Source organism: Phyllobates terribilis, unplaced genomic scaffold, assembly GCF_046119375.1.
Source record: "Phyllobates terribilis strain yellow unplaced genomic scaffold, ASM4611937v1 Scaffold_1__5_contigs__length_1240528914, whole genome shotgun sequence".
Classification (NCBI taxonomy): Eukaryota; Metazoa; Chordata; class Amphibia; order Anura; family Dendrobatidae; genus Phyllobates; species Phyllobates terribilis.
The window spans coordinates 883,227,411-883,250,494 of record NW_027362761.1 but is presented as its reverse complement, the minus strand read 5'-3'; the positions used below and the strand labels follow the sequence as shown (position 1 = coordinate 883,250,494).

The following is a 23,084-nucleotide window of genomic DNA, read 5'->3' as shown; positions in this document are numbered from 1 at the left end:
CCACCACTGTATGTGTACAATCGCTACCGTAGAATATTAATCAATTTGCAAGATGGAGATCAAATTAAAACAAAAAGCAAATTCCCTTCATAGGCTAATAATTAGATATTAAGTGCAAGATAATATAGAAATCAATAACTAAGAAATTTCATACTTTCCCACATAATTTGCTAGTTAAGACTAATAAATTTACAGTATTTAACAATCAAATGCCCATACAAAAAGTATATGAAAAATGAAAGCTCAGTGCTGGTAGCACAAGATGAAGCAGTTACAAGAAAACAAAGCAAGACTTCACCTAACCATATGGGAATGGAGAAAGGCAAAAAAGTCTTTCTGTCCTCAAGGCCAAAATTGGTTTGCTCATCCCTTATGTCTATCTTGCTTTCGGCGTTCCAATAGAAGATTGTTGCACAATTTTGTGCAATGTCTGGCTTATTTCACTGGTTGCTAGGGAGTATGCAATTTTTTGCAAACTTTAAGGCTGCATTTTTAGTTTTCAACAACTTGTATGGTACAATATGGAGCCGCGGATTATGCATTTAAATGCAAAAACAAACATTTTGAAATAGATGTGCTAAGTGTTGTGCGATTTCCACTCTGAATATTTCTACCTACAACTTTCATTATTTTTGAAAATTTCAGAAATAGAAAAGTGAACTGTTAATTATTAGTATCATTTTATGTAACATTTCTTGCGATTGTGTCATTTTACAGAAATATACTGAATATTTTTTTGAGAACATTCTATTTTTATGGTGTGATTATTACTGTATATTTGCATTGTGTCAAAAAAAATACGCCATGTGTCATCTATCTTAATTAATGAGAAGACAAAGAATGAGTTATCGTAGAGCATGCTATAGTTTCTCAAGAAATTGTCATTCCAGTCTATAACGATATATGTTCTTGCTCTGAAAATCTGTAAATATGAAATGCTCAAATAAGCATGGTGTTTTCCATTGCTGGGAAATTTATAGATATTTCACCATAATAAGGCAAAAAAAAGCATAAAAATATCTAGTACTTGTCAGATGAATGTCAGAAACAACGGGTGGAGGCAATACATCATCTTCATTGTTAGACTTTTCTGGAGACAGATGGTAACGTCAACACGACAGTTCTATCCGGTGCTGGCATATCTGTTTAATCACTTAGGTGATACTTTCATGTGAGTCACACCACGCTGCTGTCACCTCCAAAAATGGAAAGAATACGCGAAAAAAAAATTGCTAAACATTGTTTGTTTATATCTATAAACTACAGGCTGTTTGGTATGCACCTAACCTAGTTCTGTTTGCTCTGTTCATATACACCGGCTCGCTCCATACATTTCATAATTTAGAGAGAATTGAAATGTTCAGTTGACAGATAGATTGCACTTCTCTGTCATACCTTTCTACATTCAGAGATCACTATTTTATAAGAAGAAGAGACTCTTCAGTGTCTAGTCACCAGTGTAAAGCAAATAACACGATTGCCTGAGCTATAAGTGACTGATCGGGAAAAAAAAAATTGTATGATTATTTGAAGACTCTTACTTTCAGGGTTAAGATCACATATTATTAAAGTCAGTTGTTAACAAGGTTAATATAAATGTAAGCCAGGCAGCGACGTTATTAGAAGCCCAGGGCCCCAATGAAAATGTTTTAATTGGATCCCTACTTTTCAATACTGTTATTTAATTAAAGGAGTTGTCAGGTCTAAAATGATGAGTCTGCAGTCAGTTTATGACTTGTGAATCCTCCCAGTGCATGCACTGTGTCTGCGTCCGGAGTTGCGGTCAAGTTTGCGATTTCCTAGCCAGGAGTATGCATATCACATACTTGACCGCCGTTCCTAGCACAGACACCAGTGAATCCACGCAGTGCACATTGCATGCGCTGGGAGGATTCATAAGTCTTCAGCCACACAGAGTGACTGCAGACTTGTCATTCTACGATGAACAAGTGGTTCTTATGGCACAAGGGTCCAGGGAAGACTACTGCACCTACTACAAATCTCATCAATAGGTGTCTTTCAATGCCCTGTTGTTAAAGAAGTTTATCTATCTCCCCATTTCTTCTTGAGCAGAATTAACCTACACAAGTCTCCCTCTTTATCCAGGCATCACTATAATGGCATCACTCTATTCTACAAAGGTTTGGATTGCAAAGTCAATGAGTTCCCCGTTTTCCGATAGCATGAAATAACTGTATGACTCAATTAGCATCTGGATAAAGACACTAATTTAATCGTTCACCAAGTGCTTCATTGATGTTCTTTTTAATTGGTTAGTTTGGGGTTTTTTTTAAACATAATTTTGACATCTTCATGAAACAGCAAAAAATGTGAAAATGTACGTGTGAGAATCTATGAGGATTTGCCATAGTCAAGAGGACTTACAGTTATATTCATATGCCAGACACACATTTTTTATAGCGATGACAGATGAAATACTGATAAATTATATCTAACCTAGAGCGTGGGAGTAATCCTATAAAAACATAAAACCAGTACTGTAGTGCTAAGAGTTCCAGTTTTTCAACAGTTAACCATCCATAAAATGCCAATTACCACTTTCCAGTAAGAACAGAACTGATTATTACCCTGGACAGTTGCTGTAATCTAAGGTGGATGATAATCCATTAGTGTCTACTTTGCTAACTAGGAAATGGTAAACGGTTTCTCTTAACCATCAGCTCTTTGACATGAAAGTGTTGTATGGTTTACAATAGAGTATATGTAATATGTACAACTTACTACTAAGAGTAATTTTTCTTTACTTTGTAGCTGCTTATTGTTGATGGACAACAGTTGAGAACAGACCCGGCTAATGTGATGGATGAAGTACAGAAGTTTCTGGGGGTTTCTCCACATTACAATTACTCAGAAGCACTTACGTAAGTAGAAAGACTAAAGAGAGTACTGTGATGTCAAATGTAGAGTGGCAAACTATATAATGTTTGCTGTGCATTGCATAGTCACATGCATTCATATACATGACAGTCATTAGTGCTTGTCAGTTCAAACCATTGTTATTATTATGGAGTTGTTTCCCTTTCTTCAATATTCTAGAACAGGGCGACAGTTCAAAATGCCAAAAAAAGTCAATTTGAAATTTTTTTCATTTTTAATTATAGCTAGATTGAAGGTTATTCCCTTTTAAAGGAAGTCTGTCAACACTTTGGCGATATCAGACCTCTACTATGGCCATACAGGGTATAGAAAAGTAAATCTATACATAGCTGTATGGCCCATAGAGGTTTGATTGAAGAGAAAAGTGTTTTAATCAATTCTATTTTGTACAGGCTTGGCATCCGGGGGATGCCAAGCAATCCCCGCCTATGTGCTTATTGTTCCCCTAAATCCCCACCTATATGCTTAATTATCATATTGCCCCCTCCCATGCATGTCACAGGGCCCTGTGACGTGCACTGTGCTCCCTGACTTCCCGGGCATGAACCGCTCATATAGAGCACGCTTTGCTTCTTCCCGGCCCCGTCTGCCTGTGCAGGGTTCTATTGCGCAGGCACTGGGGAGTCACTGTCACTTCCCTGCGCCTGCTCAATGGAAACCTGCAGCGCTGTGCACAGGCAGACAGGGCCGGGATGAAGCAAAGCGTGCTCTATATGAGCGGTTCATGCCCGGGAAGTCAGGGAGCACAGTGCACGTCACAGGGCCCTGTTATGTGCAGGGGAGGGGGGGAATATGATAATTAAGCATATAGGCGGGATTTGAGACTGAGCTACGGGATCAGTTTAACACCAGTGCAGAGATTGGTAAGGAATGGCAGCAGACATGTGTAGGTGACTCTATAAAGAGGTTTTCCCACAAACAAAGTTCATTTTAATTGATAGCTCTCAGAATAACAATAATCTCCACAATTGGATGTGTTTAAAAAATGTTCCTGTGCTGAGATAATCTTATTAATGTGCCCCTGCTGTGTACTATGTAATGGCTGTGTGTGACCCTACAGGGACATGGTCTGATCATACCACAGCTCCAGGCCAGGGGAGGAAGCAAGTGAGTATACAGACAGCAACACAGCAGTACAGCATTATTAAACATATCCAATTGTGGAACTTATTTTTATTCCAAGTTCTATTGATTAAAAATAACTTTGTTGTGGGAAAGCCCCTGTAACCTTTTCAATCCAAAGCCTGTTTACCCCTTCCTGACCAGGACACATTTTTCAATTCTGACCAGTGTCAGTTTATGAAGTAATAACTCTGAAACGCTTCAACGGATCCTACTGATTCTGAGATAGTTTTTTTGTGACATATTATAATTTATGGTAGTGGTACAATGGAGACATGCACTTTGTAAATTAAGCAGACTCTCATCACTACACTACTGACAAACATGTGGTTTAGGCACACTGAGAAAGGAGGAATACATTTGGATTTGGGAGCGCAGAATTCGCTGGATTTCTTTTGAGGGGAGCCATTTACCAGTTACTAGTAACATGGAAGCCCCTATATTTCCATTGACAGATGACAGACGTGAGTGAGGACTTGTTTTTTTGTGGATTGAGTTGAAGCATTTACTGGGGACATTTTACATAACATTTTGGATCACATTTATCCTGCACTCTACGCTGAGCACTTTTATCGGGGTTTCCATATACAGTGGGGAAAATAAGTATTTGATACACAGCAGATTTTGCAAATTTTCCCACCTACAAAAAATGGGGAGGTCTGTAATTTTTATTGTAGGTACAATTCATCTGTGAGAGACAGAATCTTAAAAAAAAATCCAGAAAATCACATTGCATGATTTTTACATAATTAATTTGCATTTTCTTGCCTGAAATAAGTATTTGATACAGTAGAAAAACAGAACTTAATATTTGGTACAGAAACCTATGTTTGTAATTACAGAGGTCAGACGTTTCCTGTAGTTCTTGACCAAGTTTGCACACAGTGCAGCATTGATTTTGTCCCACTCCTCCATACAGATCTTTTCCAGATCTTTCAGGTTTTGGGGCTGTCACTGGGCAACATTGAGCTTCAGCTCCCTCCAAACATTTTCTATTGGTCTGGAGGAGACTGGCTAGGCCACTCCAGGACCTTGAAATACTTCTTATGAAGCCACTCTTTAGTTGCCCTGGCTGTGTGTTTTGGGTCATTATCATGCTGCAATACCCATCTTCAATGCTCTTAATGAGAGAAGGAGGTTGTTGGGCAAAATTTCACAATACATGACGCCATCCATCCTCCCTTCAATACAGTGCAGTTGTCCTGTCCCCTTTGCAGAAAAGTACCCAAAAAGTATGATGTTTCCCCCACCATGCTTTATGGTTGGGACGGTGTTGTTTGGGTTGTACTCATCCTTCTTTTTCCTCCAAACACAGCGAGTAGAGTTGGTACCAAAAAGTTCTATTTTGGTCTCATCTGACCACATGACCTTCTCCCATACGTCCTCTAGATCATCCAGATGGTCATTGATTAACATTGATTGACTACCTCTTGAAGCTCATCAAGAGAATGCCAAGAGTGTGCAAAGCAGTCATCAAAGCAAAAGGTGGATACTTTGAAGAACCTAGAATATAAGACATATTTTCAGTTGTTTCACACTTTTTTGTTAAGTATATAATTCCACATGTGTTAATTCATAGTTTTGATGCCTTCAGTGTGAATGTACAATTTTCAAAGTCATGAAAATACAGAAAAATCTTTAATGAGAAGGTGTGTCCAAACTTTTGGTCTGTACTGTATATTACCAGACAATGCTCTCCTGCTAGGCTTAGTATTCTTTCACCAGCTGAAGTGCATATATAATGCTAGGTATAGTATACTTGCTCCTTTGATTTTCCATTTTAGTTGCCACAGAATCCACTGAATAGCATCGTAGGGCTCTTCAGAAATATGAGTTTCAACACAAAATGTAATTTTTTTAATAGATACCCCAGGAGAGTGACATATTTGCAGTAATACATTTTTCCACTGCGTATCACAATTTGCTTTCCATCAGAGAAATCTTTTCTCTCCATAAATATCATGTCACATTTAAAGCTGGAGATTGTAGCTTTCTCCAGTATTCAATAACTCATTTATTTAAATGAAATCAGTTAATTGTGTGCATATTACTTTGCCTTATGCCTTAATGTATGGTGCTATTTGGTTCCTGACCTCTGATTTTTGGATGACTATAACGTTTGTTGGGTTTATCTGTGGATTCATGGACAAGAAGTGCATGCATGCAATCCTGATTTCATCATGAACCACATACAAGAGGGTCTGGGATTCTTCACTGGAAATCTCAAAATTTGGATATTGAAAAAATCTATATTTTATAGCTTATCTTGTCAACATCAATTTTGCAGCTTAACTGGTTACTGGAATCAATAATTATTTGTTAGCAATTTGATTGTATTTTATTTTAATGATTAGCCACAGTATACAGTACAGACCAAAAGTTTGGACACACCTTCTCATTTAAACATTTTTCTGTATTTTCATGACTATGAAAATTGTACATTCACACTGAAGGCATCAAAACTATGAATTAACACATGTGGAATTAAAAAAAAGTGTGAAACAACTGAAAATATGTCTTATATTCTAGGTTCTTCAAAGTAGCCAACTTTTGCTTTGATGACTGCTTTGCACACTCTTGGCATTCTCTTGATGAGCTTCAAGAGGTAGTCACCGGAAATGGTCTTCCAACAATCTTGAAGGAGTTCCCAGAGATGCTTAGCACTTGTTGGCCCTTTTGCCTTCACTCTGCGGTCCAGCTCACCCCAAACCATCTCCATCGGGTTCAGGTCTGGTGACTGTGGAGGCCAGGTCATCTGGCGTAGCACCCCATCACTCTCCTTCTTGGTCGAAGCCTGGAGGTGTGTTTGGGGTCATTGTCCTGTTGAAAAATAAATGATGGTCCAACTAAATGCAAACCGGATGGAATAGCATGCCGCTGCAAGATGCTGTGGTAGCCATGCTGGTTCAGTATGCCTTCAATTTTGGATAAATCCCCAACAGTGTCACCGGCAAAGCACCCCCACACCATCACACCTCCTCCTCCATGCTTCACGGTGGGAACCAGGCATGTAGAGTCCATCCGTTCACCTTTTCTGTGTTGCATAAAGACACGGTGATTAGAATCAAAGATCTCAAATTTGGACTCATCGGACCAAAGCACAGATTTCCACTAGTCTAATGTCCATTCCTTGTGTTCTTTAGCCCAAACAAGTCTCTTCTGCTTGTTGCCTGTCCTTAGCAGTGGTTTCCTTGCAGCTATTTTACCATGAAGGCCTGCTGCACAAAGTCTCCTCTTAACAGTTGTATATAACCTAGAATATAAGACATATTTTCAGTTGTTTCACACTTTTTTGTTAAGTATATAATTCATGTGTTAATTCATAGTTTTGATGCCTTCAGTGTGAATGTACAATTTTCATAGTCATGAAAATACAGAAAAATCTTTAAATGAGAAGGTGTGTCCAAACTTTTGGTCTGTACTGTACATCGGGGGTCCCCAACTTGTAGCTCGGGAGCCACATGTGGCTTGCAGGCTCGTGACATGTGGTTCGCGGCTGTCTGCCAGGTTGGTGCATAAGCACCCAGTCTAGCAAACAGGTATGAAGAGCAGGTCTCCAGATGGTGAATTTTGTGAGTAGCCTTGCACGAGAGAGAAGATCTGAATGTGCATATTCTGGCCTTGGGGGTTTGGAGACAATTTAAGCATGGTAATCTGGAGACCAGATGATACTACCTGTCAGAGGAGGTGCTTGAACCTTGATGCAACAGTGTGTTGGGAGTGTTGATGCGAGAATACTGAATGGAGATATTGTGGGAACCTCTGGATCTTGGTATTCTGCCTCGGTGTGATTTCTGTGGAAAAGCTTTGGCTGTAATTAAAGCAGTAATGGGGGCTCTGTGTGTCGCTACTGTGAGGGGGGTGGGAGCTGGATGTACAGTAGCTCGAGACTCTTTCTTACACCTAAATGAGACTCACGTCCTTGTGGTTGGGGACCACTGGTATACATTATATAAGAGAGTTGAGGCCACTTCGTCCATATTTGTCAGAAATATGCATATGTAACAGTCTACCGTTTTATTTATAGGTTTGACTCACATAAAGGATTTTGGTGCCAACTCTTAGAAGAGGGGAAAACTAAGTGTCTGGGCAAAAGCAAAGGAAGAAAATACCCCCCAATGGATACAGAGGTGAGCCTTTCTACTGTTTTAGTAGAAATAAAAGTTATCGGAAATCTGTCATTGTGTTTTTTTTTTCTTAAAAAATTTATTTACTCAGCACATAGAGGAAATTCCAAGAAATGCAGCCAATATCTTAATGTCAGATATTTATATTAAAATCTTAATAATTTATTATGGTTTTCTAATGTGTCCATAATAAAAGTTGACTGCCGATAATTTTTCAAGATGCTGTCCAGAAAAAAAAATTGGCAACCATGTGCACAGTACATAAATAGGTATGGGAGATGAAAAGGTCAGACATGGAATAATTCAAATTCCCTGTGGATTCCCCACCAGCCAATCAATGAACCATACATTTTGTAACTAAAATGCATGTCTGATGGGTCAAAATACCAAAAACATTAGTTTTATAGAGTAGTAAGGAAACATTTTCATGACTTTGTGCTGTTTTTACTTATTGGCAGATTTGGTGACAGTAATAGCACTGTATGCAAAATTATAAAGCCACAACAGAACCACACGAGCCCCCATAATAAGTCAACGTGGTCCATTGGACAACATTGGTCTACAGCAGAGCATTGTATCTTCTGTTTTATAAGGAAACCCAGTGGTAGCATAAACACAGCATAAAACTGTGGAATGATTATTGTCAAAAAGCTGCTGTTGACACATCTGTTAATTATGGAAAGTGCGGTTATTTGGTATTTTGAGTGAACAATGGCAGTCAGTTGAAAATGTAGTGAAAGATCTACTTGGCTGATTTACCTATAAATGACTTTTGTGCTTAGTTTATCAATTGGTATGGTTATACATTCATGAAAATTAGCTATTTGTATGTCTTTTTTTTTCGGTTGATGTTTTCTGGCTGTTCACACAAGTCATAACTAAAAAAAAGGAAATTTGCTTAATGGGAATCTGTCACCAGATTTTTGTCACCTAATCTGAGAACAGAGTAATGTAGAGACCAGTAACCCTGATTCCAGCAATGCATCATTTACTGAGCTGCTTGTTGTAGTTTTAATAAAATCACTGTTTTATCAGCAGGAGATTATCACCAGAGGACTAGTAAACCTGCTGCCATGTAGTCCTTTATATTCATGAACTCTACATAATCCCGCCACTGATTAACACCTTTCTGCCTATGCACAATGTATGCTGAAATCTGTCAATCAGTGGTTTGGGTAGAGTTACACAAAACTCTGTAGCAGATAAAACTGTGATTTTATCAAAACTGCAACAAGCAGCCCTGTAAGTGATACACTACTGGAATCAAAGTCTCTTCCTCTACATAATGATGTGTTCAGATGAAGTAGCAAGGATCAAAAGACAGATTCCTTTAAAGGAGTTTCAGGGAATATTTTTTTTTTATCTCCATCTGCTTGTGTCCCTTTAACAATTAATTCAGCAGTTACTTACACTCATCTGCTACAACTCCTCTCCAATGCTGCACCAGTTTTAGTTGAGAGACTGATGAGGTGATGTCGAAGCGAAAGTACTCATAATCACTGCAGCCTGGACTAAACCTTGATGCCAAAGCACTTTGAATGTCTTAACTGGTCATGTGTTCTGTAGTTGTGACATCTCTGCTGCAGCATATCAACAAAGAACGGAGCAGCAACACTGGAGCAGGGGTAGGTGAGTACCTGCTGAGAATGTTATTTTCAATTTTCACGAGCAGATGGACATTTAAAAAAATATTCCTTGAAGACGTCTTTAAGATCCATCCATTTGTGATGCCTTGAAGATCAGTACAAAGTTCTGCCCACTGGTTTTGCATACTGAGGGTTGAGCTGGGTCCATGGAGATGAGTGCCATGTTCTGCCTGAGCTTGTCTGTTTGGGGTCACCTCATGCTTTAGACAAGCTGCACTTTTAGGGAAGAGTCAGACAGCTGAATCACTCGGACAAGAATTACAATGAAATTCATGGATTGGCCAGTGGCTCTCCCGACCCGAGCATGACAGCTACATAGAAATACATATAGTCACGCTCTGGTTGGGAGAGTCGATGGCCAGTCCGAGTATTGTATTGCGATCCTCATCCAAGTTATAAGTCTGATTTTTCCCTTAAAATGAAACATAAATTACCTGGCTACACCTGTGTGTCTGCGGAAGACATGCCTCTCAGCCAATGCCTGCTTGACAGGAGCATGTGGAGGACACCATCACACACTGCATGACTGACACAGATCCTGAGAAGGTAACTGTCATTGCAGCACAGTGCCTGGGTGCCAGCAGACTTGTGAGCAGTAAGCTGTAAGCAAAATGTTCATGTGCTGAGTCCACTGCTTTTCAAGGTAGTAATAGCCCTCATAGCAATGAGACTGCTAGTAAGCAACAATAGGCTGCTTCTGTCCATGAAGTCTAATGCTGCAGACCAGCAGCCTGTCTGCCTGTGTGCACCCACGTGAAAAGTAGTAAGACATGCAGCCAAATATTAAGTTGAGGGTGCTAAGAATTTTGTCTGACCCATTTTTGGGGTTTTGTGGGAAATTATGTCCAATTTGCCCTTTTTTCTGTTTTTTTTTGTGCTGTTCCAATACACACAAAAGAAATAAACATGTGTATAACAAAACGTGTAATTGCAAAAATTTTCTGGGAGAAATAATTCACTTTCTGAAACAATTTTAAGGTTCCCAATACTTTTGGCCATGAATGTAGGACCCAGCTTCTCCCCATAGGACCTGCTACAGAGAGATGACTGTTTCTGTTTATGTCCAGCAGCATCTCATTATACTGCAGTGCCCACACAGGGAGGTATGTTCAGACTGAGAGAGCTGATTGAATTATGGCTCCCTCCATCTCACTCAGTTAAACAGAAAATGTGGCCACTAAACCATGCTGAATAGCCCCTAGCCTCTATTATAGTCTGAACCACAGAACTAAGACATATTCAGTGATGCAAAACATTCCCAGGGTACTTTGTTCTATATATTCACTTCAATTCCGAGATTCTCATCGCAGGGGTCAGATGGTTACAAAGAGGGTCTTGTTACCCCCTTTGTAACCAATTAAATATCGCTGTTGTGATTGACAGCTGTATTTAAAGAGTGAATCGGCACCGATCGGCTTCAAAACTGGTCGGGGGCAATACCACAGGGTTTCAGCTGTCATGTACAGCTGACACCCGCTGGAATTTCGGCCACAGGGCGGCGCTATACTCTTATTCCTCAGCGCCTTTAAAAAGCGGTGTTGAGGAATAAGTTCCCTTAAAAGGCATATCGGTTGTCCTTAATGGGTTAAACACAAGTGCACACCCACTAAAGTGTGTGCATTGTTTGAACATAATCTTTGTAGCCCCCTTCACTGCTCCAATAACTCTAATACTAGATGCATACTAGTGATGAGCGACCACTAATATGCTCGAGTGCTCGGTAGTCGAATGGAGCAGATCAGACGTTCGGACGGGCTCGACTCGAGTACTGAGTATAATGGAAATCAGTGGGAAACTCAAGTATTTTTCTGCCAGACCCTACCCCGAGGGCTGGGTGGGTAGACAATTGCTGACATGTAATTAATATTCACTGCTCCCCACGCCCATAATCCTGCCCACCTCTCGGCACCTGTGAAGATTTTTACTATCACTGACCTTGCGCCGATAGATGGGCGTGGGGAGCAGTGAATATTCATTTTGGATTTACTGCTGCTTAACTGGCCAGCGCATGACTTCCAGTTCTCCAGTGCTGTCAGCAAGAAAACCAGAGAAATGAGAGCAATAAACAATACATATCCTGAAAGGGTTCCCCAATCTCTATTTCAGGACACCATTAGTTTAGTACAAAAAAAATCACCTGACAGATTCCCTTTAACATATTAAATAAATAAATAATAAAAAGGATGTGGGGTCTCTCCTATTTTTAATAACCAGCTAAGGTAAAGCAGACAGCTGTGAGCTGATATTATCAGGCTGGGAAAGTCCATGGTTATTTTGCCCTTCCCAGTCTAAAAATACGAGCCAGCAGCCTCCCCAGAGGTGGCACATCATATTAGATGCACCAATTCTGGTGCTTTGCCTCGGCTCTTCCTCCCAATTGCCCTTGTGCAGTGACAATGTTTTTGGGGTTTGATGTCAGAAGCTGCCTGACATCAAGCCTTGGTGTTAGCAATGGAGAGGTGTCTATCAGACACCTCCATTACTAACTCAGTAGTAAAAATAAACACACACACAAAATATCTTTATTTTAAAAAATCATTCCCCGACAATTTCTCTCGTTCACAAATTTATTAAACTAAAACAAAATGCCTGTCTGCCGTACTCAACATGGAAGTCCTACGACGATCCCCAACTCTGTCGTCCATAATCTATGAAGCTTTGTTCAGAGAATGAAGCACAGAATGAAGTTCCATAGACTATCGCAGCAGCCACTGCCGGGTCTCACACTACACTCCGCGAGACCCGGCGGCTGTGATGAGCAGTGACTTCAATAAGGTTACCGCAGTTCACAGCCGCTGGGTCACACAGAGGGCAGCACAAGAGCCGGAATGATGAGCAGTGACTTAATGTTACATCAGCAAGTCAATTCTTTCAGCATTTTTGCAGTGTTTTTTTACCATATAAAGCAATAAGCTGCATTTTTGCAGCAGCTTTGGTGAATAAAACTAACTTTATTAAACATGTACTGTAGCCAAATGACACATGTAATATGCACAAAAACCCCATAAAAATGCAGCAAAAAAGCATCAAAACCTGCTTTTTGTACGCAGGTTCTGGCTGTAGAAAAAAAGCAGCAAAAAAGCAACGTGTAAACATAGCCCCCCCTATTTTTGATAACCAGCCAAGGTAAAGCAGACAGCTGATAGCTGAAATTAATAGGTTGGGAAGGTCCATGGTTATTTTGCTATTCCCTGCCTAAAAAATATTAGTCGCCTGCAGGTTGTCCAGCAGACTCCCCTGTGATCCACACAGATACAAAGTTACCCCACCTGTGCCATTGTTAGGGCTATATCAAGTAGCCCAGGCAGCAGCAGCAATACTTAGCGACTTAGCATATGTTTGACATTATATATCAGAGTTTTTTTCTAAGATTATGACAACTTTGCGCACTTCAACAAACAAACACATTATCTGAAGAGCCAGGTTGAGTTGTACCTAGACTCTGAGGCCCCAGATGGATTTTTGGGTCAGCAAATTAGGCTACTGACAAGAACTGGCCCAGTTTGCTATGGGAGAACTGTTCTGTTCTGTCCAGCCTCCAGTGTCATGTCAGAGAGGGTCTTCTGTGCAGCCAGTGGATTTGTCACACCAAAGTGTATCAGGTTATCTGCCACAAGCGTGGAAACCCCAACATTTGTCAAAATGAATCAGGCATGGATAAGTGCAGACTTTAATTTTCGTCTACACCATTTTGTGGTCACCAATGTAGATGGATCACACTCTGACGGTCATCTACTCACTTTTCATTATGTCATCATACCATCGGCTGGTGGAGCTCTGGCTCTAAACTGATGAGTATCTCCTTGCCTGCCATGTTTTATCTCTCTACTGTGCTGCTCCTGCCACAGCCACTGCACAGCCACACTAGCCATACACAACCAGGTGCGGGTAACGCACCCTGCAAATCCATGGTGCCATATACTACATAAGACATGCTTATCTGGAGTTGATACCGTGGACCTCAGATGTTCTCTGATGATCCCTACACAGCCTACACAGAAAAAAGGAAAGAGGAACGAATTCGGACAAGGAAGCATGTAACCAAAAAGCTCCAGATATATATCTTAAGGGATTAATATGTACATTATCAAATTATATTTGTCACCATTTTATAATAGACAATTACTTATGGTAGTGTAACATACAAAGAAACATAGAAAAAATAGTAGATACAGTATAAGATGATTTGACTTTTTTATTTTAACTGGATTATCAGGGATTTATTAGGTTATTCCTGGGAGAATCATCATGAGTAGGGGTGCCATATCAATATCCCAGGGTGCCAATCTCCACGATAGGGATAGATCGAGAACTAGAGAGTCACTCATGGACTGTTGTCTGTTTTGTTCATATGTATGCCTCATCAAATGGCATATATAAAATACGCTAAAACATCTGTTACATGATATAACGTGACAACTGTGCTTTACTGTACCACAGACTAATGTTTTGTACAATTATTTCTTGGAGTGTTTGGATATACATATTAATGGGATACAAATAGTGATGAGCAAGCACTAAAATGATTGGGTACTCGTTGTTCGAGTTGAGCAAATTGGAATCGGGGGTTCGATCCGAGTAATGAGCCTAATGTAAGTCTATGGGAAACAAGAGCATTTTTCAGGTGGCTCCCCCCGGCGGTCTGCAGAGGGCCTAAAAATTGCCCAAATCAACGGGAACAGTGCTCAAATGACATGGGAACAGCATGGGGAAGACCCCAGGAAGCATTTCTGACTCCCAAGTCACTTGTGTCAACAACGTTGTCAGAGGTATTAAGCCACTTTTACAGACTCACAATAAAACAAACAAAAACGAAACCAAAATGGATTTTCCTGGGAAATATGTTAAGGAACATCCTTTCCAGGATTATGACTTGTATATAAGGCAAAATAAATAACCAAAGAAAAATACTCCTCAACAAATTGGGCTATGTTCACATGTAGCGTTTTTGATGCGTTTTTGCACTTTTGCATTGCTTTCAACCAAAACAAATGCATTCACTGGGAAATGTCATTTTAACATTTTACAACCTTATCTGGCCATATGGTGTGTGAAACATCATCAAACACATCCTGTTTCATTTATGAAGGAGGGATTGTGAAAGTCACAAACACTATTTTTACAGCCTTACTATTCTTAAAGGGCCAGCAGTCGGCTATGCTTTGTTGTTCCCATTATTAAAGAGTGAGTCTCCTACACTGTTATTGCGTATGCAGTGACTGCAAGGGCGGCAAAAAATTTGGACACAACCCAATAACCCTTTGAAGAGACATAGAGTAGGGTCTCAGTAAAAAAATGTTCCCATTATAAAGGAGTGGGTCTCCTATAATGGTAATGCCCATGCTGTGACTGCAAGGGCTGCCAAAATTTTGGAACAACTCCACTAACAATTAAAAGACACATAGAGCTGGGCCACAGTAACGACATGTTCCATTAGAAAGGAGAGGGTCTGCTATCCAGTTATAAGGTATGCAGTGAGTCCAACGGCTGCCAAAGTTTAGGAAAAACCCCACTAAAAATCTAAAGACACATAGAGCTGGGCCACAGTAACCACATGTTCCCATTAGAAAGGAGAAGGTCTGCTATACAGTTATAGGGCATGCAGTAAGTCCAACGGCTGCCAAAATTTAGGAAAAACCCCACTAACAATTTACAGACACATAAAGCTTGGCCACAGTGACCACATGTTCCCATTGGAAAGGAGAAGGTTTGCTATACAGTTATAGGGTATGCAGTGACTCCAACAGCTGCCAAAAATTTGGAGGCACTCCAATGCCCCTTGCATTAGAGGTCAGAGGGCCTCCTGAAAACAATGTTCCCATTATTAGGAAGTGGGTCTCCCATATTGTTTGCCTATGCAGTGATTGTAATGGCCGCCAAAAATTTGGAGGAACGCCAATGCCCCTTGCAAGAGACATAGAGGTCGGAGGGCCTCCTGAAAACATTGTTCCCATTATTAGGAAGTGGGTCTCCCATAATGTTTGCCTATGCAGTGAATGCAACGGCTGCCAAAAATTTTGAGGCACTCCAATGCCCCTTGCAAGAGACGTAGAGGTCAGAGGGCCTCCTGAAAACATTGTTCCCATTATTAGGAAGTAGGTCTCCCATACTGTTTGCCTATGCAGTGAATACAACGGCTGCCAAAAATTTTGAGGCACTCCAATGCCCCTTGCAAGAGATGTAGAGGTCAGGGGGCCTCCTGAAAACAATGTTCCCATTATTAGGAAGTGGGTCTTCCATACTGTTTGCCTATGCAGTGAATGCAACGGCTGCCAAAAATTTGGAGGAATTCCAATGCCCCTTACAAGAGACGTAGAGGTTGGAGGGCCTCCTGAAAACAATGTTGCCATAATTAGGAAGTGTGTCTCCCATACTGTTGGCCTATGCAGTGAATGCAACGGCTGCCAAAAATTTGGAGGAACTCCAATGCCCCTTGCAAGAGATGTAGATATGTTGATATGGTAGATACGGTGGTGATATGGAGGAGGTTGTGGAGGCTGAGGATGAGAAGAAGGAGGAGGACAAGAGCAAATAGACAAAATCAGGAAGCGTATACCCATGTTTGGGTGTGAAGACAGAGGTGCATGGGAATAAAGTTAGACCTCCCAAAAAAAAACAATGTATGGGACTCCCGGTCCGGCTCTGACGGGGATGCAGGGACGCGTCTGAGCTCTCAGCGCCCGCAGCTGTTAAACAGCAACATCGCACCACGCACCGCGACGCCACAATGCTCAAAATGAGCTCTAAGAAGGCAGCATCACTGGCAGCAAAGGAGGGACGCATGGAGAGGTGGCTCCGCAACACCGGGAGTGAGCACAGAACCTCGTCGCCTCAGCCCCAGCGGCAGAAGGTAACCGCCAAGATGGCGGCAGGCGGGAAGCAGAGGGTGACAAAGCGGGGACAACAACAACAGCAGAAGACGCTGGAGGGTTCCGTAAGCGCAGACAGTAACATAGATGTGGCAGCCAGTGGAGGGGAGTGTAGTGACGGAGAAGAAGAAGTACCCTCACCTGGTCACACTATGCCCCCACTAGATTATAAAAAGCTGGCACAGGAAGCATCACACTACCTAACAGAAGATCTCAGGGAGATAATCAGAGAGGTGATGAAAGAGGCTCTGCTGGGCTTGCAAATCATATCTGACCAGCATGAATCCAGACTCCATACCTTAGAACAGAGGTTATCTGATTCGGAGGACAGGGTGTCACAACTGGAGAACCAAGTCTCTGATCTTCTCCAACAGTCAGCTTACACTAAAGACAAACTAGAGGATCTGGAGAATCGCTCGATACGCAACAACCTGAAAATCATAGGGCTGCCTGAATCTATACCAAATGGGGCACTAAATGACATCTGTGAAATTGAAATTCCTCGTGCCTTAGGGATTTCGCACAAATGCAAGGTGGAAAGGGCCCACAGAGTTGCATGCCTCCAGCGACAAGACCAGACTCCAGCAAAATCAACAATTCTGAGTCTCAGATGCGTGCCAATAACCGCACCTCCCTCCAGTCAAGATCACGACAAGTGATTGTGCACTACCTTGATTATAAAGACAAAGAAAATATCTTGCGCACCTTTAAGGGTATGAGACATCCAATATTGATTGGAGAGCATAGGATCCTGATTTTTGGAGATTTTTCCGTGGCGGTTACCAAGTTGAGAAAAGCTTTTAGCCTGGCATGTAGCATCCTGTACAAGAGGAACATCGGTTTCCAACTCTTGTACCCTGCAGTGCTTAAATATAGAGGCCCTGATGGCAGGCTTAAAGTGCAGCATGATCCCCAGGAAGCGCTAAGACATCTCACGCAAAGAGAGCCTGCGGATAGAAGTAATCACAGATCTCCCAGATCGGAGGAAATTAGACAGTCGGGGTCTCCTGGACCTTGCCGTGATGCAGACTCCCGATTGCCTGGGCCCCGACATGGTGAAATCTTGCCCCAGTCATCAGGAGGAGGTGTCCAAACCTTGTCCCCGAAAGAAAAGGAGGGCACAAACTACAGTGGGCCCACATGAGGTCAGCACTCAATCGCTTCTGAGCCTTTACCTATTCAAGAAAGTGAAGATTTGTGCTAAGTCTGTCTCTTACTGGTAACATTAAGCTGTTTTTCTTGGTGATTCTTCCCTTTTTTTTTTTTTTTTTTTCAGCTTTTCCCTCTTTTCCTTCCTCCATGGACTCTATTCTACACTATTGGATGACTTCTTGAGCATTTGGAGGATTGGATCAGGGGTTGAGGAGAGATGTTATGTATATGCAAAGACGGCTGCTACACTTTAAACTTTGTTCTTAAGCCATTGGGTGGGAGAGAAAGGAGGTTACCTGTCAGTATATGGAAGTTCGTTCACGTCGAATATTTAGAGGGATTGTTGGCATATGCAACAGATTAGAACTTATTATAAGTGAAAGGACGACTTTATACTAACCAGACAGCAGATGGCGATAGTGTGTAAAGTTATATGCTTGCTGTAATGTGTGGGAGGAAAGCTCTCAATTGTTGGTTGTTTTTACTTCCTGTGTCTTCTTTCTTTTCCTGAATGTGTTATGTAAGCAGCACACGGACTGTGTGACACTGAATTGTATCTCATGTTTAACCAGTATGAAGTAAATACTGTTTACTCAAGATATCTTTCTGATTGAAGCTCTCGTAAGTACAGTGGTGACTGTAAGAAGATGCACTCTGCGAAATGTTTAGAATGCATAGAATGTGGGTAGGGGTGGTATATGGCTCTGGGGCGGGAGGGAGGAAAGCAGGCGTGCTAATTCTGGTTAACAGGGCCTTCCAGCACAAAATCCTCTCTGAGGTCAGGGACGACGGCTGACGCCTGATACACCTGGTATTGGATAGTCCGTCAGGTAGACTAAGTCTCTATAATATTTATGCCCCTAACTCGGCCCAGAAAGACTTCTTTACATACATTCAAAAGTTGGTCCTGGAAGATGGAGAGGATACAAAAATTTTGGGGGGTGACTTCAATACAGTAGTATCTAGCTTAGAAGATAGAAGAAGGGGAGGACGTCATGGACTCTGTGTTGCCGAAAATGAGGAGTTCCAGGAGGGGCCGGGGCTACTCCACAATTTGATTTCCTGCTTGTGCTTGGGGGATGTGTGGAGAATGTATCATCCCCTAGATCGTGAATAGAGATGAGCGTTGTTCGACTCGAACTGTTCGCCAATCTCAAATTCGAGCTGTTTTGAGTGGTGTTCGAGCCGTTCGGCGAACACGAACGATTTGAAAAAAATCCGGCTGTTCGAGGTTATGTTTGATAACTGTTCATGCACCAAAATCATAACTGGATTTTTTCACAGTAATGCTGATAATCAATATTAATACGCAGTTTGAGTGTACAGCGGGGCGGGGGGAGGGGCAGGGGATGGATCTCTGCAGAAATAATGAAGATCTCCATTTTTTTTTCTCTTTCCCGCATTTGCAGTGGGGAGGTGCAATCTGTCAGCCTATCAGCAGCGCACACGGAGCGAACTGCTTTTTTTCACACAAGCAAGGGCATGTGTCATTGGCTGTGTATGTCACATGTCCTTGCCCTATAAGACCCAGCCATTTTCCCCGTCGCCACCATTTTCTCACTTCTGCAGCTGCGTGTTAGACGGCACCACTGTTGCTGTGTGCACTATACTTTCAGTGTTAATTTCAAGCCAATTTTCTCTGAAATATACAGATAGCTTGGGAGTAGGGAACAGTTGTGATTGCAGTCCTTTTGAGGACTAGGTTACAGCATTTCCTACGACTTTTAGCAGGCAGGTCTGTGCTCTTAAATAGATAGGTTGGGAGTAGGGGCTAATTGTAATTGCAGTCCTTTTGAGGACTATTTTACAGCATTTCCTAGGACTTTTTGCCAGACAGGTCTGTGCCAGTGCTGTGCAAGTGTTTTTCACAGCATTTGGCTAAATCTAGCTAAGCAAATCCTTTTTGGCCTCTTGAAGTGTGTGTTAGTCAGTGGAGTAGCGTATCTGTGTTGCAGGCTACACCACCTGTGTATAGAATACAATTATTTTTACTGCACCTAGCCAAGTAAAACCTTTTGGGCATAGCATCATTCTATTAGGCTATCTATAATAAGCTCCACCAGCTTGCAAATTAGTAATAATTTTTATCTGCATCTAGCTCGGAAAATAATTTTGGGCTTGTAGCAGTGTGTGGGACTTATTCTTAGTCCATCTATACTAAGCTCCTCCAGCTTGCAAATTACAAATAATTTTTATCTGCATCTAGCTCGGAAAATAATTTTGGGCTTGTAGCAGTGTGTGGGACTTATTCTTAGTCCATCTATACTAAGCTCCTCCAGCATGCAAATTACATATAATTTTTATCTGCATCTAGCTCGGAAAATAATTTTGGACATAGTAGTGTGTGGTACTCATTGTATTAGGCCATCTATACCAAGCTCCACCAGCTTTGAAATTAATAATAATTTTTAGCTGCATCTTGCCTGTAAAATAATTTTGGGCATATTAGCACTGTGTGGTACTCATTGTATTAGGCCATCTATACCAAGCTCCACCAGCTTTGAAATTAAAAATAATTTTTAGCTGCATCTTGCCTGTAAAATAATTTTGGGCATATTAGCAGTGTGTGGTACTCATTCTATTAGGCCATCTATACTAAGCTCCACCAGCTTTCAAATTACTAATAATTTTTAGCTGCATTTTGCCTGGAAAATAATTTTGGGCAAAGTAGCAGTGTGTGGTACTCATTGTATTAGGCCATCTATACCAAGCTCCACCAGTTTTGAAACTAATAATAATTTTTATCTGCATCTTGCCTGGAAAATAATTTTGGGCATAGCAGTAGTGTGTGGTACTCATTCTATTAGGCCATCTATACCAAGCTCCACCAGCTTTGAAATTAATAATAATTTTTATCTGCATCTTGCCTGTAAAATAATTTTGGGCATATTAGCAGTGTGTGGTACTCATTCTATTAGGCCATCTATACTAAGCTCCACCAGCTTTCAAATTACTAATAATTTTTAGCTGCATCTTGCCTGGAAAATAATTTTGGGCATAGAAGCAGTGTGTGGTACTCATTGTATTAGGCCATCTATACCAAGATACACCAGCTTTGAAATTAATAATAATTTTTAGCTGCATCTTGCCTGTAAAATAATTTTGGGCATATAAGCAGTGTGTGGTGCTCATTCTATTAGGCCATCTATACTAAGTTTCTCCATCTTGCAAATTACAAATAATTTTTATCTGCATCTAGCTCGGAAAATAATTTTGGGCTTGCAGCAGTGTGTGGGACTTATTCTTAGTCCATCTATACTAAGCTCCTCCAGCTTGCAAATTACAAATAATTTTTATCTGCATCTAGCTTGGAAAATAATTTTGGGCTTGTAGCAGTGTGTGGGACTCATTCTATTAGTCCATCTATAATAAGCTCCACCACCTGTGTATGTAATAAAATTGTTTTACTGCATCTAACCCAGCCAATCCTTTTGGGCTAATACCACAGTTTGACCACTCAGCTCTGCTCGGTTCCCATCCATCGTTTTTTGTGCAAACAACTCCAGAGTTGTCAATTAGTTAACCACCAAAATGAGTGGAAAAAGGTCTGCTGCTGGTGGAAAGGGGAATAGGCGTGTTGGGAAGGGAAAAAAGGTTTTGTCCGTGGGGTAGGTGTTAAAGCAAGAGTAACATCTGCAGAAGAAAGACCATCTTCCAGCCAAACTAAGATGTCTACTTCTTTTAGCGGACAATGTGATACAATCCCTTTCTTACGGCCACGCCAATCACTACAAATTCCAGATGAGGCACAAAAACAGCAGGTGCTTCAACGGATATCAAGTGCTCCTTTAAGTGGGCTCTCCTCCTCCTCAACTACAACATCACAAATACTCCAGTCCTCAGAGGTGTCACCCCAATCGCACTGGCTTCCTCACAGCTTCCAAGTCTCCAGCTGCCCGTCCTAGGATGGGGTAGAACAGATGGTTGAGTCTGCAGAGCTGTTTACTCATACTATAGCCTGGGAATCAGAGGTCGGCTCCAGAGCTTCTGTGAATCCAGACGAGGAAATGATCTGCACTGATGCCCAGAATCTTTATGAGTCGGATCCAGGACCAAACGCAGAAGGTTCTGACCATAATGTAGACCCTCGTTCCCAAACTGTAACTCCTGTTGGTGGAGACAATGAGGAAGATGATGATGAGACTCATATACCTGATTGGAGCGACAACTTGAGTTTTTTGTCAGGGCAGGAAGAGGTTGGCTCTGAGGACGACGGGTGTGAGAACACACAGGGTGATGATGACGAGGTTGCAGATCCCACTTACTGTCAACCCACTGTCAGCCAGTCGATGAGGTCAGCAGAGGAGGTGGAGGAGGATGCTAATGACGACGAGGTCAGGTTGCGCCTTCCTGGACAGAGACATAGTACTAGAAGCACGTCAACAACTGCATGCTCAAACACAACTCTGCCTCTGACCATAAGTCGTGGTGGCTCTTCAGGTCGCATGGGTGCTAAGCCTTGCATAGCCTGGGCATTTTTTCAGATCAATAAGGATGACCCAACTCGTGTTACCTGTAACATTTGTCACCAAAAGCTAAGTAGAGGCCAAAAAATCCATAGTTTGAGTATTTCATGCATGAACCGTCACATGGATATGAAGCATAAGTTGCAGTGGGAAGCTCACTGTGCTACAATACGGCCTAGCAGGCCGGGCCAACCACTGTTTGCCCCATCTCGTGCATCCGCGGCCTCTTCATCCTCTGTGACTGGGGGGACAGCAGTCACACCTGTTTTGGGACGCAGACCTGCCACCTCTTTACCTGCAACAGCCAGCGTGATTGGCAGGTCATCATTTTCTTTGGAGGTGGAAACACCAGCTGGTGTTGAGCGCTCTCCGACATCGGGAGCACAACCTTTGGATCAAGGCAACCTAACATGTCCGCCTGCATCTTCCTCACAGACCGGCATTTTGCCGGGGACACCCTGCTCAACCCTGTCTAAGCACAACAGCCAGCCCTCGGTCCCTCAGATGTGGACAAGTGAAAGACCATTTCCTCCTAGCCATGAGAAAGCTAAGAGGTTGAATTTCACCATCTGCAAGCTCTTGGCTACAGAAATGCTGCCTTTCCGCCTGGTGGACACAGAGGATTTTTGAGACCTTATGTCCGTCGCAGTGCCCCAGTACCAGATGCCCAGTCGGCACTACTTCTCAAAGAAAGGTGTGCCTGCGCTCCACCAGCATGTCGCACACAACATCACCACTTCTTTGAGAAACTCTGTGTGTGACAGGGTGCATTTCACCACAGACACTTGGACGAGTAGGCATGGA

The 23,084-nt window shown here is 41.8% G+C and overlaps 1 protein-coding gene across 3 annotated transcripts in view; it reads left to right on the top strand.

The window, feature by feature from the left end:
- The window catches only part of LOC141154236 (bifunctional heparan sulfate N-deacetylase/N-sulfotransferase 3-like), an 875,193-nt gene that overhangs the window by 826,743 nt on the left and 25,366 nt on the right, over positions 1-23,084 (top strand). For all 3 annotated transcript variants that reach the window (XM_073639857.1, XM_073639847.1, XM_073639839.1), the window contains exons 12-13: positions 2,773-2,882; positions 8,048-8,150. In XM_073639857.1, coding sequence (XP_073495958.1) covers positions 2,773-2,882; positions 8,048-8,150 — 213 coding nt within the window. The remainder of the gene's footprint in view (positions 1-2,772; positions 2,883-8,047; positions 8,151-23,084) is intronic.